Here is an 18509-nt window from a genome sequence, read left to right on the forward strand (position 1 = left end):
TCTCTTTCCATAATTTGGCTATTTTTGATAGCACTGCTATAAACATTGGGGTGCACGTGCCCCTTTGAATCAGTATTTTTGTATCCTGTGGGTAAGTTCCTAGTAGAGCAAATGCTGGGTTGTAGGGTAGGAAAGCTTTGCTTTTCAAACGTGCCAAATTTGAGAAGGTGATGGCGATTAGACACAGGAATTAAAATTACAGACTGCACTTGGCTGAGTTGGTCGCATGGGAAAATATTGATTTGGGCAACATCAGCTTAACATTAATGAGTGCTGTGGGGGACAGAGTAGAGAGGGAAGATGGCCCAGAGCTGTGACTTGGGGGCTGTCCAAGGCCCCCAGGGAGAGAGGAAGGCTGGAGAAATGGGGGATGAGTGCAGCAAGGCAAGACCTGGTCAGAGAGCACTCGGGGGCTGCCGAGTCAGTGTCTATGCTAGCAGAAGATGGTCCGCGGTGACCGATGGTGCAGCAAGGATATGAGAAAGAGCCCTCAGATGGGACAGAACTTTTAGCAGAGATGTAAGGTGACCGCTCCCTCACTGTGGCACACTTCCGTTTGCTAAGTTTACGATAGTGGGTGGAATAAACTCATTTTCACTTTTGTCCTTTTTGCTGTTAACTTTCAAAAATGGCTTCTAGAGTATGCATTGTAACCCTTGGTTCCATTTGTTTCCGTTTAGATCATTTCTTGCAAAGTAAATTTGGGAAAATTCTGACTCCATCCCAGCCCCCAAAAGTAATCAAATGAACTCCTGCAGCACCTATCTGTCCCTGGGGTGAAGGGCAAAGTGAATGAATGTATTGGAAATGCAAAGGGCTTGGGTTTTGCCATTAATTCTGCCATTTGTTGTGAGGCAGCATTAAGAATAATCGTGTCGTTCGGCCTGACCGTTTGTAAAATGGTCCTTCCATTAGCTTCCACTGACCAGCAAAGGGTATAAAAAGAAGTTAATGTTGTAAATGATTTTGCTCCCCACGGAAGGGAGACACTATGGGCATGAAGAATCATTTTTCTGTGTAGTAGAGACAACGGATGCTTTGGGTATGAATCCATTTGAAGCATTTATGGGAAGCTATAACCAGCTTTCTTTGGGTTTTGAAATGACGTATAAAACATCTTTTCAAAATTGTAATTGTTCCCTAGTGCTTGGTTGCTTTTATTTCCAAATGGGCTGCCTAAGGCTGGCATGCCTAAGTCTGTGTATCTGTGATGCCAGGAAAGCTGGTAAGAAAGTAAAATGTGCAAACAGTCGGTTTGTTGTCATGAGTCTGAATGATTGATGTTTTTAAGTTGATTTTTTTATTCATCATAAAAGTTTATCCATCATAAAAGTAATATGTGCTGACTACAGAAAAATCAGAGATACATACAAAAACATAAAGAAGAAAAACAGTGAATTCATAGCCCCAACACCCAGAAAAAAACCTGAAAGAGCATTTTGGTTTATTTCTTTCCAAACACTGATTTTAACACAAAAACTAAGCTAAATGACACCCATGTACACTTTGCATCTGTGATCTCACTTGGTCCTTTTGCCAGCCTTCTGTGGTGGGCGATGGTCCCATCACCTCCCGGACACACAAAGAATCTGAGTGTCGAGCAGGGGACACTTGCCCAAGGTCATGCGTGTGTGGCCTGTGATGGCCTTTCAGTTGCTTGAGGATCAACTGCTTCTGCGCAGCCCTCTGCCTTTTCATACTCCGGGAGACCTTGTCAATTACTTGACGCTTTTCACTTGACTGTGGCTGCCTCGTCTTCCGCCTGAACGAAGAGCAATGTAACAGTCAAGGGCAAGCACTCTGGTCAGCGGTGTTTGGAGCCCTCCGTGGTGACCAGGCGTCTCTGAACTTCTGATACTGAATTTCTCCAGAAGGACGTTAGTCCTGCGAGATTCCGATTAAGTTTTAAAAATGATACATAGTCGACTTGATTTTATTTTACATATCTAATTTTTTTTTTTAATGTTTAGAGAGAGAGCAAGCGGAGAGGAGGGGCAGAGGGAGAGAGAGAGAGAGAGAGAGAGAGAGAGAGAGAGAGAGAGAGAGAAAGAGAATCCCCAGCAGGCTCCATGCTCAGTGCAGAGCCTGACAAAGGGCTCGATCCCATGACCCTGGGGATCATGACCTGAGCCGAAATCAGGAGTCAGATGGATGCTCAACCTACTGAGCCACCCAGGCGCCCCAGTAGACTTTATTTTAAAGGACAGTTTTAGATTTGTAGGAAAATGGAGAAGATCGTGTAGATTGTTTACACCTTCCCCACCTCCACGTTCCCCTGTTATAAACATCTTATGTTAAAATTGTACCTTTATTACAACTAATGAACCAAAATTGATAGCTTTTCAGCTGAACTTCATACTTCCTTCAGATTTCCTTACTTTTTATCTCACGTCCTTTTCTGTTTCTCCATCCCACCCAGCATGTGGCCCCAGATGACATTTGGTCGTCCTGCCTCCTTGGGCTCCTCTTGGCTGTGAAGGTTTCTTAGAGTGCTTGTCTTTGATGACCTGGACAGTTTCAGGGTGTGCTGGTTACGTATATCGTAGGATGCACCTTTTTTGGCATGTGTCTCAGGTCAGACTGGGGTCATGGGTCTGGGAGAGCAAGACTACAGAGGTAAAGTGTCATTTTTATCACATCTTATGAAACGTACATGCCACCAACATGACGGGACTGTTTATTTGCCCTTGATCCTCTGGCTAACGTAGCTTTTTCAGGTTTTTCCTGAAATTCTTAAAATCTAAAATTACTCTTTTCAGATTGACTTTTGCCATGGTTCTTTTGAGCATCCCTGGGCTGTCGTTTTAAAATCACATTCCTGGGGCACCCGGATGGCTTAGTCAGTTAAGCATCCAACTTTCAGTTTTAGCTCGGGTCATGATCTCCCGGTTTGTGGGTTTGAGCCCTGCATCGGGCTCCACGCTGACAGCATCGAGCCTGCTTGGGATTCTCTCTCTCTCCCTCTCTTGTCTCTCTTCCTCCCCCCAAATAAAAATAAAATAAACTTAGGGAAAAACAGGTTTAAAATGACATTCCTAATTTCCATCCAGGGAGTCTGTAGATGAAACGCAAGAGTGACAGTATTATTCGGTAAGGCTGCAGATAGGGATCTGAACCAAGGAAATATATTTGTGCTTTATGGGAATGTTGCCACTGTATTTGCCTGCAGCAAGGAGCACTTCAGTCAGGTCTATAAATTTTTTTTAACTCTCACATATTTGGGGCTAAGGAAAATGCTTTACGAGTTTCCTAAGCCTGTGTCCCCAGATTGTTACGCAGCTCATAATGGCCACCTCGACCTTTCTCTGCCCCACCCCACCCACCCCCGGGTAGATTTTCAAAAGAATATTTATCTTAATCCTATTTTTAGTGCCTCAGATCAATTCTTCTCTCTTAGGTCCACGTAGGGGAAAGGCAGAACTCCAGGTGTGATGTTTAAGGTTTACCTTGACTAGTAATCTCATCTGAGTTTGCTTCCCCAGCGGCCCAGGGGCGGCCTGAGCAGATCCCCACCAGTCCCTAAAACCAGCATTTTCTTTTTTTTTTTTTTTTTTTTTTCAACGTTTATTTATTTTTGGGACAGAGAGAGACAGAGCATGAATGGGGGAGGGGCAGAGAGAGAGGGAGACACAGAATCAGAAACAGTCTCCAGGCTCTGAGCCATCAGCCCAGAGCCTGACGCGGGGCTCGAACTCACGGACCGCGAGACCGTGACCTGGCTGAAGTCGGACGCTTAACCGACTGCGCCACCCAGGCGCCCCAAACAGCGTTTTCTAACGATCGATAGCCCACGGTCATTTTCCTGCTGTCAGTGTGGTTTGGTCGGACACCATCTGGAAGTCTAGAAACGTGGGTTTGGACATCCTAAACTGACTTCATGCAGTAAGCTTTTTTGAAAGCTCTTTGACTGCACTGAGCTTCCTTAACCCTGTGAGTATCCAGAAGGGAGACAATGTGCTTCCCATCCTGCAGAGGGCAGACAGGACTTCAGGGGCAGGCCTGGAGAGCAGAGGTGTGAGAACTCAAGCGCAGGGCCGGATTTTGCTGCTCCAAGATGGCTGTTGTTCTCTGTCTCACAGCTCCGCCTCTGTCTCCACCTCTGCGGAGCTGAAGCCCTTGGTTGGCCATCGGAAAGTTGTTCCCTTAGCAAAGCAGGCAAAGGAGGCTGGGCCACAGGCAGCCAGGCTCTGGGTGACTCACATGGTGGGGAGAGATCCAAAGTCACTTTGCGGGCGGGGGGGTGGGGGGAGGTGGTCTTCATTACTGGTTTTTTCCCAAGACCTTAGAACCCATCCCTGTGAAGATTCTTTCTTGCCGGCCGAATCGGGTCTTCTCCGGCCCCTCTTGACCGGTCTGAGGATGAAAACCTCAGACGAGGACACAAGCAAAGCAGACACACGTGTTATTGCAGAAGATAATTGTGTGAGGAACCAAACTATCTAATATCCTTTCTTCCACCATGAGACCGAGGAAAACTGGCCATTTTATCAACCTGGCCAGCAGTGTGTCTGGTCACCCAACAGACAAAAAGCCAGAAGTCCCTCCTCACTGTAAGCTATTCCTATTTTTTTATCTAGGCAACCGAGTTTTGTTGATGCCTAAATATTAGGAAAAACAAAATGTATGCAAACTGTCTATTTTATAAGGTCCTATTTTTTTCCCCTGGGTTTCTAGGACTCGAATGTACGCATCGTTCAGGACCTGCTTTTATGGTTTGTCAACAAGATCACTCCATAAAATACATTCTGATATCTCACAGCTGTGTATAATTTATTCTGTCTATCCATGCAGCACAAATAAAATTTTTATTTGCATCGTCTAAAAGAAAGAGCAGTGTATAAATACATAAGCAAAGCTCATAAGAAACGGTCTTCTGCCTACAGATACTGCTGGGGGGATATTGTGCAACCAATTAAAAAGCGGAGGGAGGGCTTCATTATCCATGTGCATAGACAATAAATACCGTGCACAGCAAACAGTGCCGTTACTCAATTTCTTAAAAAGGTTGCACAACATTCTCCTAGTGCCGGCAGAGCCTGCCTCTAAATTCTCCTTGGAATATTTAGAAATAGAGCCTCGTAGACGAAAACGGTTCAGCCAAAAAGGACTTCTTTTGGATTAAGATGATGGAATATGTAGGTGAAAAGGGAAATGTTTGGTGGTTGGAACATTTTGCCTTCAGGAGAGTAGATAACTCTTTCTACTACCAAGGGTCTCAGAGGAAAGAGGTGCAGAGGACTGAGAATGTTCCCGTGTTTGGTTTGTGCAGCTTCAGCGTGATTACCAACTAGGAGGCCCCACAAGGTTCCCCAGCTTCCCCCAAATCAAGGGTGTGGACTTGCTCCCCTCCTGCTCCCCTGCTGGCCAACTTTCGCGAATGATTCACCCAGAAGACCTGGGCTGTGTGGCGCCGTCTCCTTCCTTCCCAGATGTATGGCTTCTCAAGTGCGTTCTATCACACACAAAGACTGTCATCCAAGTGTCTGGGGCTGGGCGAAGATCTCTTCCAGGTCTTTGTGCAGTGTGGCTGGAATACCCTGGAAAGCATCCCACAGTCTTCCCCACTGTGGCTGGGTGGTGGGTGGCGGGTGAGGCAGAACTCCTGTTTTGGATTTAACGAGCCCTTGGACAACCAGATTTGTGACTGACTACTCAAGTGAACCACTCACTTGGGTTGGAAATTTAACTGCCTGGAGTAGCTTCTAATCAAATTGTTTTGCTTTTGTAGAGAAAATGTTTCGATGCTCGCAATCACTTTCTTAACAGTTTTGCCTGAGTTTTCAAAAGATTAACGTAACGGCCACAGTGACTCTTGGCATGTGGCATGGCTTTCATCAGTTTAGGGGAAAGTTCAGACAGATTTCCCATTATTATTCCATAATTGCTGGTATTTCAAAGCTTTCTTAGTCCAATTCAAATTAATACACCTCTCTCTTAAGATAAATTCAGCTAATTGCACTCTGTAGTCTGGTTCAGCAGGAGCTGTATAACTAGATTAACACACACTTTCAAGTAAATTCCAACTCAGGAATCCCACCGAGGGTCCAGAGCAAGAGACCTGGGTCCTGGCAAGGCTTAGAGAGTGATGTCGATGTCACCAGTGGATGACGTTCTCTATGCTTCACGTGTATTTTCTCCTTCTAGCCTCGCCACGCTCTGCCTCATTTTATGGAAAGGGAGAGAACTTGCTGTGCCTCTGTGGACTTGTTCTTCCCATGGCTCTGTGTGGGCCTGGAATATTCTCATCTTCACGGCTGGGCTTATATGCATCCAACAAATAATGATCTTTCCTGGCCTATCCGTCAAGAGTAGGCCTCCCCACCGCTCTACCATCACCTCGTGTTTTCTTATTCCCTTCTATTTGGAAACCATTGCAGATTTGCAGGAGTGGCACAGGGATTACACAGAGCCCCTGTAGCCCTGTGCCTTCTTTGACCTGCCTGCTCTCTGAAATGGTCTTGTCTGTTCATCTTGCTTTCAGTACAAGAACACATATTCATGTCCCTCTCTTAGATGCACAGGATAGAGAACTGAGTCTTCTGGGGTGAAGCTACGTTTATGAAATGAAGGTCCCGCCAGGATAGGCAGAGGGACTGACTCTAGGTGACATTAGGGCATATTGGGCCAAATCAGAAACAATGGGCTTTTTGAATGGGAGACATCAGAGTGCCCATCAGAAGGTAGGCAGGGATTAAACAGTTGTTGAATGAGCGGGTGAGTGAACGAGCCAACAAGTGGGCAAACAACTGGACCAGAGACCCACAGCCGATAACATGGAAGGGTCAGTACAGGTGCTTGGGTATGTCTCATCCCCAAGCCCCTACATGTAGTGACTCCATGCCAGGGAGTACATCGAAAGGCATGAAATCAAGCTGGTGGACGAGGGTCATTTATGCACGATCTCTATGCTGCCAATGGCTGCCCCCTCTGCAGTCAGGAGAAGGGATTCTGGAATCTTCCCTTTGGGTAGCAATTCTTTCCACTTCCATCCAGCCCTCCACCAGTGTCCACAGATGTCACCACCTGGAGTGGGCCCCTCTGGGTGCATGGCCAGAACCCTCATCACTTGAAGGCGGGTTCATCCCCAAAAACTCCGCTCATCTCAGCCCTGAGCACCACAAGATTTCCTCTCCTTGTTCACGTGGCTCATGGTCCTCTCCCCCCCACACACTGCTTGTGGCCACCAGGCCCACTCACTTCCTCTGCCGCTGGCCATCTCCCCAACTTTTGGCTCATCCCTGTTCCTGTGGTCCCTCAACCAGTGGGAGTTTTAAATGCCTTGTGAGCAGCTTGAGAATTTTCCCGATCGGCTGTGTCAGACAGTTAATACTCAAGTAGTAATCCTTTTGTAACCTGAATATAACTGCAGGCTTCCACATTGAGAATGATAAAATGGTGTGGATTTAAAAGTATTTGGGGAACTGTAAAATGTCTAGGATTAAAATTTCAATACCATTTGTGCCCAATAAATGTGAACTCCTTAGTAACTTAAAACAGTGCTATTATGACTCAGGTCTGAAAATTATGAGTCCTGGTTGAAGAAATGGGAATAACATGTGAGGGAATCTGCTCCCATCCTTTACCGTGAGGGATAGACTGTGGTTGCACCACATAGCAGGAATGTGACCTCATCGGAGAGCGAGCCCAGAGAAATTACCGTACTTGTTAAGAAAGTGATACACACTCCAGAAGAGAAAAAATGTTATACTTTCCATTAAGATTGTTTATGGATATGGCGCTAAATTGAACCTGTGTCGGGACATTAACTGGTTCGACAGGACCCCAAGAAACAAGATCATATAATAGCTTATTGAATGACTTAATTTTTTTTTTTACATAAACCAGTCTCGTCAGTCTGAACTGGCAAATTAATTTTGTCTATAGAATCACTCACTGAAGCATATAAAATTAGCCTCCGTAAGTACAGAGAGGAGACTCGGCATTGGGTTGAGCTGATTCACTGGGACTTAAGTAAATGGCTTTAGTCTTAATACAGCTAAAGCCTTGAGATGTTTAATGGAGAGCTGGTCTTAAGCAAAGCATTCATTCATCATTTAAAAAGTCACTACTTGCTGTGTTTTGGTTGCTTGTGGAAGGACAGAATTATATATACTTTGACTTTGATTATCACCCAGCACATGCCATAGGACTTGGAGGGGAAAATGAGCTTTTGTTTGAGTCACAACGTCGTTTGGTCAGATTGACAGAGAATTCATCACCTGCAAACACTGACCATGACTTAATAGAGAATGCTGTTTCTTTGGTCTCTTTCAACTTGGGGATATTTTCGTGGAGTTGTTTATGTCATGAGTTTCTGATGCCAAACTCTTCCTGACAAGAATGAAGAATGGGGCTGTTTTCTTTCTGATGCAGGGGTGAACCCAGGAAGCAAATCAGCACCTTCCATCCAGCAGGCCGGAAGAAGGGGCCGGGGAGGAGCTTACGAAATAGTTCAGGTCTCTGTCTTGAACGGAGCCCTCTGGGACCCCACGGAGAGCATCCACTCTAAGGTCAGTTGTCTTGTCTCTTCTCGTTTTCTTGACTGTGTGATGGCTGAAGTTTGAAAATCACGTCAACTGCACTCATTTTCTTTGGTCCAAGCTTTGTCTTTATTTTAATGTTGACTTTATCCTTACAGAGTGAAATTTTGTAGAGGGACAGTCTTGATCAGTGGCCCAGCGTCATTTACGTCTGCTAAAAGTTACTTTTCAAACACACACAGGCGATAACATGTCCAGGTATACAGTTTCTGTGTGTGTGTTACTCGAGGGCTGGGTATTTTTCTATATTCATGTCTATTTCATCAACATTTTAATGTTATCGATTATTGGTAGAAACATGTTAATGTGACTTTTTAAAAAAGTTTGTAATGAGTTTTAATGCAGTTTTGTGCTTTGTTTACTTTCATACATGTTTGATTTGAGCCTTCTATGATGTAAAAGAACAATACAAAATTGAACCATTAGCGATTAAGTTTGATATTTCGATGAGTTTTAGGTGCCAAATCTACGCGACTTTCTTAAATTTCAGAACTTGTTGGAACAGTTGGAGAGTGATAAAAATCTATAGAAATATGAGCTCTTTGGAGAGATCACACAGATGGCTTTGTCCTTGTGTTATGTGGAACTATTTTTAGATTATTTTTCATAATAGAAAACAGATTTTTTTTTAAGAACAGTTGAGATTGTGAAAATCCTCTGTGGCTTTCTGAAAGGGCTGCAGTGGGCCCCCTTAATGTGAGTAATGATAATATGATTTACATCACTAATTTATTTTCTAAAGAAGCTTTTGGTTGAAAGTGAGCAATCGGAAAGGTAGGAGGTTTGGTTAAAGGATCCAGATGCCAAATCTACTCTTTTGGATTTTTCTGTTTCATGGAAACTGTTGCAAATTTAACAGGCAACGGATAAGTCACTTGCGGTGGTATTGATGGTGTTTCCTGGAAGAAAAACTTAAGACGTTAAAGAATATTTCATTTTGTCATTAATCTGAAAAATTAGAGATGTTATGATAGATGCAGAAAAGAGAAGCATACTATACCAGAAAGTATGCCTTTAAAATATTTATAGGTGCTAATTAATAATACAAAAATATGGAACCATCTAAAGTTTCTTGGGGGGTAGAAGCCGTTATGGAAGCTTTCCCTGATTGGGGGGTGGGGGTTGCCAAATGTAGCAAATAAAAGTAGAGAATATCCCCGTAAACTTGGACTTCAGATAAACAGAGAATTTTTTTTTTCAATCTGTCCCATGCAGTATTTGGGGTATTGTTGTTTATTGAGATACACATTTAACTGGTGCCCTGCCCTTTGTCTGGCAACCCTACCTGGGGTGCGTATCAGAGCCAAACCTGATGAGTGTTCTTGGCACGCCACTGGAATGGACCAGTTCAGGTGGGGTCTGGTTTCTGACCTCCAGCTTCATCCTTCCTGCCAGCCAGCCATCTGGCGGACATCCCGAGGCACGGCGGCGCATCTTCCGCTTCTGGCCACGCTTACAACCCGATGACTATGGGGCACCCGCACCATCTTTAGAGAAAATGGAGAAAACCATTATTATTTGATGACTGTCTCAGCTCCTCTGCAATTGTACCTCCAGATTAGAACCATGCAGGTGGTAGACACATGCGTAGGACACTCAAAGGACTCCGCCTTACCGACATTATTTAAGGGAATAGGGACTTAAGAGATTTGGGGAACCGCATTTTGTCATAATGCCATGGGACTCGTGAAATCAGCCTTATGGCTCTGTCATTACGATGTGTGCCCATATGTGGTAGTTAACCACTAAGAGCCTGCATGAAAAAGGGCGCCTACGGGGCGCCTGGGTGGCGCAGTCGGTTAAGCGTCCGACTTCAGCCAGGTCACGATCTCGTGGTCCGTGAGTTCGAGCCCCGCGTCGGGCTCTGGGCTGATGGCTCAGAGCCTGGAGCCTGTTTCCCATTCTGTGTCTCCCTCTCTCTCTGCCCCTCCCCCGTTCATGCTCTGTCTCTCTCTGTCCCAAAAATAAATAAAAAACGTTGAAAAAAAAATTTAAAAAAAAGAAAAAGGGCGCCTACGACACGCTCGTACATGCGTGCCATAATTCTCCACGAGGGAGATGCGTATACCTATTGGGAGAATAGGGATTCTGACTAATGGTGTGTATGTGTGTGTCTTTCCTTGCTATCAGATATGACTGCCCACATCTTCATGTTAGACATTTTCATTCTCATTTCATTTTACATTAATAGAGTATATCCTCAGGTATGCAAAACTTACATTCATGAATATTTTTGCCACACAGCTCTGCCTGCCGTACCTGAGAATATGGAGTTGTGGGTTTAGATTCTTGCTTTTCTGCCCTGCTCTTTTATTCTTTGCTCTCCTGTATCTTTCTGTTCAGCCAGTGTCTTTCCTGAGAGTGTGCTTAGTTTGGGGAAGGCCCAGGCATCTTCCTTTTTATAAAGTGCTCCTAGGGGATTCTCATGAGCACACAAGATTAGAACCCTTGCACTGTTGGAAAGTGCTGGAGTGCTGGTCAACCCGACTGAGCTGATTTAGGCAGAAGTACTGTCACATTCCACACCTCCTTCTCCCCGCTGTGATTGAAATATATCTGGATGGGATATTATTAGGTCCTTTTCAAATGAAGCACCAAGCCATCATTGCCACTGATAATTTACTTGACAGAGACGAGGCTGGGAAAGAACGTGACCTTGCCTGCGTTGGAGAGCTTCTGGCATTTTATTTGTCTGCTCGCTGTTATTTTGGTCCATAACATGAGGATAAGCCTGTCTGCTTTCCCTCCGTCTCAGGGCTGTTACAGGAATGAGCGTGATGAAACAATGGCTGTAAAATCACACGGGGAACTAAAACCCGCTACACAAATGGAAGGTGATACTACAAGTACAAAGTGTTTTAGGGACCCATCTCCAATTTCATGTCTTGAAAGAAACGAAGCCCGGGGAAGGCATGTCAAGATGTGACAGATCGGGAGATGACCTGCGTTGAGCCCAGCCTTTGAATGCTCCAGGAAATGTCCAACCACCAGCCTGCTCACGTGAGAACGAATGTATGGAAATAGTGTGTGGAATGGAAAATAGAAAGGCAAGCAGATTAGAACATGCAACCGAAGCTTCCCTTTGCATATTGTGGGTCTCAAATATCAAATATCAAATGGCAACTAATTAAAACGGCAGAAGTAGATTCCGCTCCATACGTTGGAAGGAGCCTTGCTTCTCCTTCAAATGACCATCTGTGTCAGCCCTTCTGGGGAGACTTCTCCTCACGTGGGGGGGGGGCAGGGTGTTCACCCCACCCCCCGCATTCCCACCCCCCACCCCAGTAGCAGCCCCCCCTCCCAGCACTTCCTCACAACCACGGTTCTTGCCAAGGTCACAGGTAGCCTCCCAACTTCCAAAGCCAGCCCTTCCTTTCACTCTGTGTCTTACTTATCTTGACAGTGATTCACCCTCCTTTGAAATTCTCACTTTCCTTTGGCTCCCAAGACCCTGTTCTCTCTTGTTTCTCCCCATATGTCTTTAATTCTTGCTTTTCATTCCTCTTTTTGGCTTTGTCCTTTAACGGTTGGTTTCCGCTGACTTTCTTCCGACTGAGGGCTCCCGCTGGCTGTGCCGTTCGCTTCTGTGGCCTCACTGTCCGCCTAGAGCGGCGTGGGGGGCTGTTCACAGGAATGACTCTAGCGACGTTAGCCACCGCCCCTCAACTCCTGCTGTGTAGGAAGTGCCCCGCCGAAAACATTTCACATGATGACCCCAGTACGTATTCTCTAACATATATGGACTTAAAACCCACATCACTCCCCTTGCCTTCACTTCTGAGATGTGGGCCTGACATCCAGTGGATTCCAGGAGCCTCCAGTTGAAAGCTCCCAATTATTTTAACTGCGCTGTGCCCCAAAGTGGACACAGCCCCTGTCAATCTTCTCTATTTTATTTAATAGCCCCTAGAGGATAACATTGACATCCCCTTCCCCCCGCCCCCCTCAGATCATGAGGTTGGAGACATCTGTCGAGTCCCCTGGCCCAGTATGTCTAACACATGCCCCTTCCCCATCATGGCTTATTAGTCCTTTACTGCTACAGACGTACGTAATGCAAGCAGAAGACACAGAGCTAGCCTGTCACTTTCCTGCTTCCCAGCCCTTCAGAAGCTCCCCATGATCTCTGACTCCAAATCCAGGTTTCTTGATGATGCCCAAGATGCTTTATAGGCGGGGCTGTCCCGATGCCGAAGGCCCCACTCTACCTCCCAGCCATCGAGGTCATCTGGGCAGGGCAGCCTGCTGCCTAAATGTGCCATCCTTGGTATATGCTGTGTCCCTGACACCTGAAACCCCAGCTTGAATTATACCTTCTCTCTCTCTCTCTCTCTCTCTCTCTCTCTCTCTCTTATCTTTATTTTTGAGAGGGAGAGAGACAGAGAGCAAGCAGAGGAGGGACAATGGATTCCGGCTCCTGTGTTGCCGTATCATGATGGGCCAGTGACTAGCCCTGGCTGAGCCTCTGTTTCCTTATCTACAAGCGAGATGTGAACGTGTCCCTTGCTGCCTGACCCAGCACGCTCGGCACGCTGAGTGTCCGCCTCTTTCCTTTCTCGTAACTCATTCTGGGCTTTCCGGAAGGGCTTCTCAACGTCGGCACTGTCGCCAGTGGGGCTGGGTCGCTCTTTGTTGTGTGTGTACAGGCAGGGGGCCGTCCTGCATGCCATAGGGTGTTCGCGTCCCTGGCCTTTACCCACTAGATGCCGGTAGTGCCTTCCCCTCCATTCATGTCGACTCCAAATGTCCCCTGAAGGGGCGGGGGGGGGGGAGGTGGTGAACACCTGCCCCTTAAGAGCCACTGCACTGGGGGAAAGACTAGGAAGGATAAGGACAGTTACTAAGAACCTTCCCTTGACTTCGGATGGAGCTAGACCAAAGGCTAGTAAACCTTGTCTGGGAAGACCTAGACGGTCAGTAACTCAGCTGTGTGGGTCCCACGCCATCTGTCTCAGCTGCTCAGCTCTGCCCTTGAAGCTTCAAAGCAGCCCTAGACAATGCCTAAACAATCGGGCATGGCCAGTTCTAATAAAACTTATCTGTGGACATTGAAATGTGGATTTAATAGAATTTTTACGTGTCATGAAATAGTCTCCTTTTTTAAAAAAAGAAAAAGTCATTTAGAAACGTAAAACCATTCTTAGCTCACAGGCAGTGGGCTGGATTTGGCCCACAGGCTGTAGCTTGCAACCCCTGAGCTAGATGTCCATACTATAGATATTTCCCACCGGGTGCTCCGGCGGCCCAGCAGGGTGGGTGTTGTGTAAGTTTGCAGACCAGGGTGCGGAAGCACTTGGAACGGGAAGTAGCCCGTCTGGCAACCAAGCCTAGTTGGTCAGATTCTGAAGTCTTGTATTCTTTCCTTAGCGCCCTGCTGCCCTCCCCCCTGCCCCCCCCCCCAGGAATATCTTTAGCTTTTTTTCCTCTTGTGCTTCGTATCGGGACTGGCTCATAAATCCAGACTCCGAAAGCATGGCTTGGAGGGCAGGTGTTCTCCCCGGCTGTCTTGCCACCAAGGAAGCTCTGACTTTCTCGAGATGTGAGTGCTGTTCCCAACCCTCCGGGGCATTTTTATGCACTCTTATCCTGCAGCTGACACAGAACAAGGACGAAGCAAACCGGGGTATTGTGCTTGGTTCACCTATGTCCCCACCACCACCTTTGGGAGCACACCTCTCAGTCAAGGAGGGGCTCTGGGATGACATTTCCACGTGGCTCACTGCCAGCTCGTTTATTTCCTGTGCCCTCTTAGCAAGGCCCTGATGTCATTTGTTTTAAAATTGGTTTGTTGAATCAGGTATCCCTACAGTTACTGCGATTCCCCCCCGCCTTCCCCACCTCAGACCTCTAGCATCATCACAGACCTGGGGCTTTTGAAAATATGTTTTTAAAATAACAAATTTATGGGGCGCCTGGGTGGCGCAGTTGGTTAGGCGTCTGACTTCGGCTCAGGTCACGATCTCACAGTTCGTGCGTTCGAGCCCCACGTCAGGCTCTGTGCTGACAGCTCAGAGCCTGGAGCCTGCTTTGGATTCTGTGTTACCTTCTCTCTCTTCCCCTCCCCCACTCGTGCTCTTTCTGTCTCTCCCTCTCTCTCAAAAATAAATAAATCTTAAAAGAAAATAACAAACTTAGGTAATATTAGGGGATGGAGTGCTTTGCATTGTTTAAACAGAGTTACAAATTTCTTTTTGCTTTATGGTTCTTAGGTAAGACTCTCCATGTTTGAGTGACAGGGGGGGTATATAGATAGCTGCTTGGTATGAGGAGGAAAGGAGTCTGACGAGTTCTGTTTTCAGTTTTTCTGCATTCATCCAAGCACATGTGAGTGTCTGCTGTATTCCAGGTCCTAGGTCAACTTCCTGTGGTAAAGGATGGGTGAGCCTCTGTCCGCCCTTAAGAAACTCACAGATGAGTGACCAGTTATAATAAATTTAAATAAGTACCTAATAAGAGATACGTGCTTTTTAAAATAAGTGACTTTAGAGTCATTTTAGTTTACTGAAACATTGCAAAGATAGTACAGACAGCCCCATATACCCCACACCCCACTTTCCCTGTGATTCATATTTATATTGGTATGACACATCTGTAACAATTCATGACGTATGGCCTTTTTAGATTTTTAACCTGAACTCTTTCACTAAAATGAAAGTTTCTGGGGCTGGAGGACATTTAGAAGAAAAGAAAATGTCTAGAAAGGCTAATGATTTATTTTTATTTAATGACTTGTTTGTTTATAATGTTTATTTTTGAGAGATTGAGGTAGAGAGAAAGAAAGAGCGTGAGCGGGAGAGCGGCAGAGAGAGAGGGTAACAGAGGATCTGAAGCAGGCTTCACGCTGGCGGTAGAGAAGCCGATACGGGGCTCGAACTCACAAACCACGAGATCATGACCTGAGCCAATGTCAGACGCTCAACCAACTGAGCCACCCAGGTGCCCAGAGGAAGGCTGATGATGTTTAAATCACAGTTTAGACTAAAGCGCATTATCTCCCCGAGAGAGACTTAATGTTGTGTTTAATGGTCTTGTATCATGCAACGACTGAAGACGCCCTCACCTATGCGTTTACTCTGGAATTTCTCAGAAGTCGGAACCTAACCAATGAGATGGTGGTTCCTTCCTAGTTGTTCAGGAAACAGTCATGTTGGTGATGATGGTTCGTTCAACCAAAGTTTAAAGTTCAGATTTTTTTTTTTTAAGTTATATATTTTGAGAGAGAGAGAGAGAAAGAGAGTGTGTGTGTGTGCGCACATGCGTGCACACGCACGTTGGGGGAGGGACAAAGAGAGAATCCCAAGCAGGCTCTGCACTCTCAGCACAGAGCCCGACACGGGGCTTGAACTCACAAGCCATGAGATCGTGACCTGAGCCGAAATCAAGAGTCAGATGCTTAACCGACTGAGCCATCCAGGCGGCCCATAAAGTACAGATTTTTTTTTAAACTCTCTTTGTCTTTAAAAAGTGAGAGGTTTTTTTAAACCTATCACAAGAATGCCTACAACCAAGTATGTAAAATCATGTGAAAAACAACTGAATACAGCGCTGTGATTGTAACATAATAACTGTGTAGAGACCTTGTGTGAAATTTTCCTCTTGTATTGATTTAACGTGCTCTGGACTCCCCCATTTCTTGCGCGCTTCCTTGTAAGGGTCAGGTATGTGTTTTTGAGTGGTATACACCAGTATTTTATAACTGTTTTGTTGTTATTGCCTGACTAAAGAGAAAAATTAATCTGAATTAATCTTAATTGAGTTTAGCTTACCTTAAATTATATTTCTCTTTTGGGAGAAATGAAATGCTAAGAAACAAGATCTGTTAGCTAGAGTTAAGCTTTAGAAGGAAACAAGTTGTTGTAATATCTACGAATTTTCAACCCCTACCCCAAGGACCAAGTTTTGCCCCCTTGAGGGCAATAGCCACCTACTGAGAACCGGTGATGGGCACCATCCGTAAATGGGCAAAAGGAAATGTATGTCTCCCCAGACTACATGTATTTACAGCAATCTGCCCATTGGAGATTTGGGGCAGGTAAGAAGAAAAGTTGACTTCTCCCTCTCTCAAAGTCTGTTCTTGCTAGACTTTTTAAAGTAAGTGTTTCATGTGAGGACAGTCTTGGATTTACAGAAAAATCACCAAGGGAGTACGGAGGTCCCACATATGTCACCCGATGTTCCCCCCACTATTATCTCATGTTACAGTGCATCTGTCACAATTAAAGAATCAACATTGGTACATTATTACTAACTGAAGTCTGTACCCTATTCACATTGTCTTAGTTGTTTACCTAACGTCCTTTTTCTGTGAGACCACATTACGTTTACTCATCATCTTGCCACTTGGTTCTGACGGTCTCTTAGACTTTACGTTTTTGGCGATATTGATAGCTTTGAGAAGTACTGGTCAGGGATTTTGTAGAACATTCCTCACTTGGGGTTTGTCTGATCTTTTTCTCATGATTGAGCTGGGCTTACCTAGGTTGGGGAGGAGACCCCAGAAGTCAAGTACTATTCTTGTTACACCACAGCAAGTGCTATCGACGGGCCTTATGACTGTTGCTATTGACCTTGATCGTCTGGCTGAGGTCATGTTCGTCAGCTGTGTCTCCTTTACGTACCGGATTCTTTGGAAGGACGTCCCTGTGCACATCTCATGCTCAAAGCAGTTCAGCTCCACCCCCTAGAGGGTGAAGTGGCTGCATTAATTAGCTCTAATTCTCCTGCAGGGGAGATTTATCTCCTCTCCCTATTTACTTATTCAGTTATTTTTCTGTATCAGGATGGTCTCATGGATATTTATAGTCTGGTTTGTAATCCAAAACTATTTTATTTATGTTATTGTTCAAATTGTCCCTGCTTTGGCCATTGGGAGCACTTTCAGTTGGCTCCTGTGTCCCTTTGGCATGCTCCCTGTAGAGAGAGAGAGAGAGAGAGAGAGAGAGAGAGTGAGTGTGTGTGTTATCACTCCCCAACTTTCTGTCACTACAAGAAGCACCGGGTCTGTATTTCCTGCCCAGTCCTAAAATCAGCCATTTCCCCACAGAGCCCTGGCTCCGTGGAGAATGGTGTTAGACATCAAAATCTGGGCACTGGGTGTGCTCAGCCACACTGCTGTGTCACTTGTTGGTCTTCTCAGCTGACAGAGTAAGGAAATAGTTGTGTGTGTTCCTGCTAGATTTTAAGGAAACAGACTTCAAATTCTGGGTCAAGACTGGGATACATCATACCTTTTCACACTATATATATGTGTATGTATGTGTATATATATATACACACACATACATATAATATATATATATTTTAATATTTATTTTGGGGGAGAGCACAAGTGAAAGAGGGGCAGATAGAGGGGGACAGAGGATCTGAAGCAGGCTCTGTGCTGATAGGCTGACAGCTGCAAGCCCAATGTGGGGCTTGAACTCACACACGGTGAGATCGCGACCTGAGCTGAAGTCAGATGCTCAACCGACTGAGCCACCCAGGTGCTCGAGTTTTAATTCTAAAAGTTATATAAGAGAAAATACACCAGGAGTTTGGCTTTTTGTGGCTATACCTATGCAGCCAAAAATGATGAATGACTGTTTTCAGTAACCTCAATCAATCCTTGAGAATCAAACCTAATCATTAAGTTCTTTTCCCTAAAATGTTATTTTAAGAAATTAATGCCCGACTCTCCAGCAGTTGACCTAATTCTGGCTTTTCAGATTCCCTGAGTTGATCCCTGCCTCAAAGGCCGTCTTTCTGCTAATTATCGGAAATTTATTTGACCTTTTCCTAAAAGTGGCGCACAAAAAGATTTTATTCAACAGGCATAACCGTTTTCATTTGCAAGTTTTACTCACTGAAGGTAGTAAGGGTCTTTTTTTGCTTGAACCCACTAATGTTCCGAGCATGTAATTTAAAGACATGGTCATAAACCCAAACGGAGTTGGTGAGAGCACAGCTAATGAGCCCAGGGTTGTAGATTAT

The 18509-nt window shown here is 45.4% G+C and overlaps 1 protein-coding gene across 1 annotated transcript in view; it reads left to right on the plus strand.

The window, feature by feature from the left end:
- ADAM12 (ADAM metallopeptidase domain 12) overlaps positions 1–18509 on the plus strand; it is a 349938-nt gene that overhangs the window by 38495 nt on the left and 292934 nt on the right. The window contains exon 2 of the mRNA XM_030334765.1: positions 8374–8510. Within this exon, the coding sequence (XP_030190625.1) occupies positions 8374–8510 (137 nt within the window). The remainder of the gene's footprint in view (positions 1–8373; positions 8511–18509) is intronic.

Source organism: Lynx canadensis, chromosome D2, assembly GCF_007474595.2.
Source record: "Lynx canadensis isolate LIC74 chromosome D2, mLynCan4.pri.v2, whole genome shotgun sequence".
Taxonomy (NCBI): Eukaryota; Metazoa; Chordata; class Mammalia; order Carnivora; family Felidae; genus Lynx; species Lynx canadensis.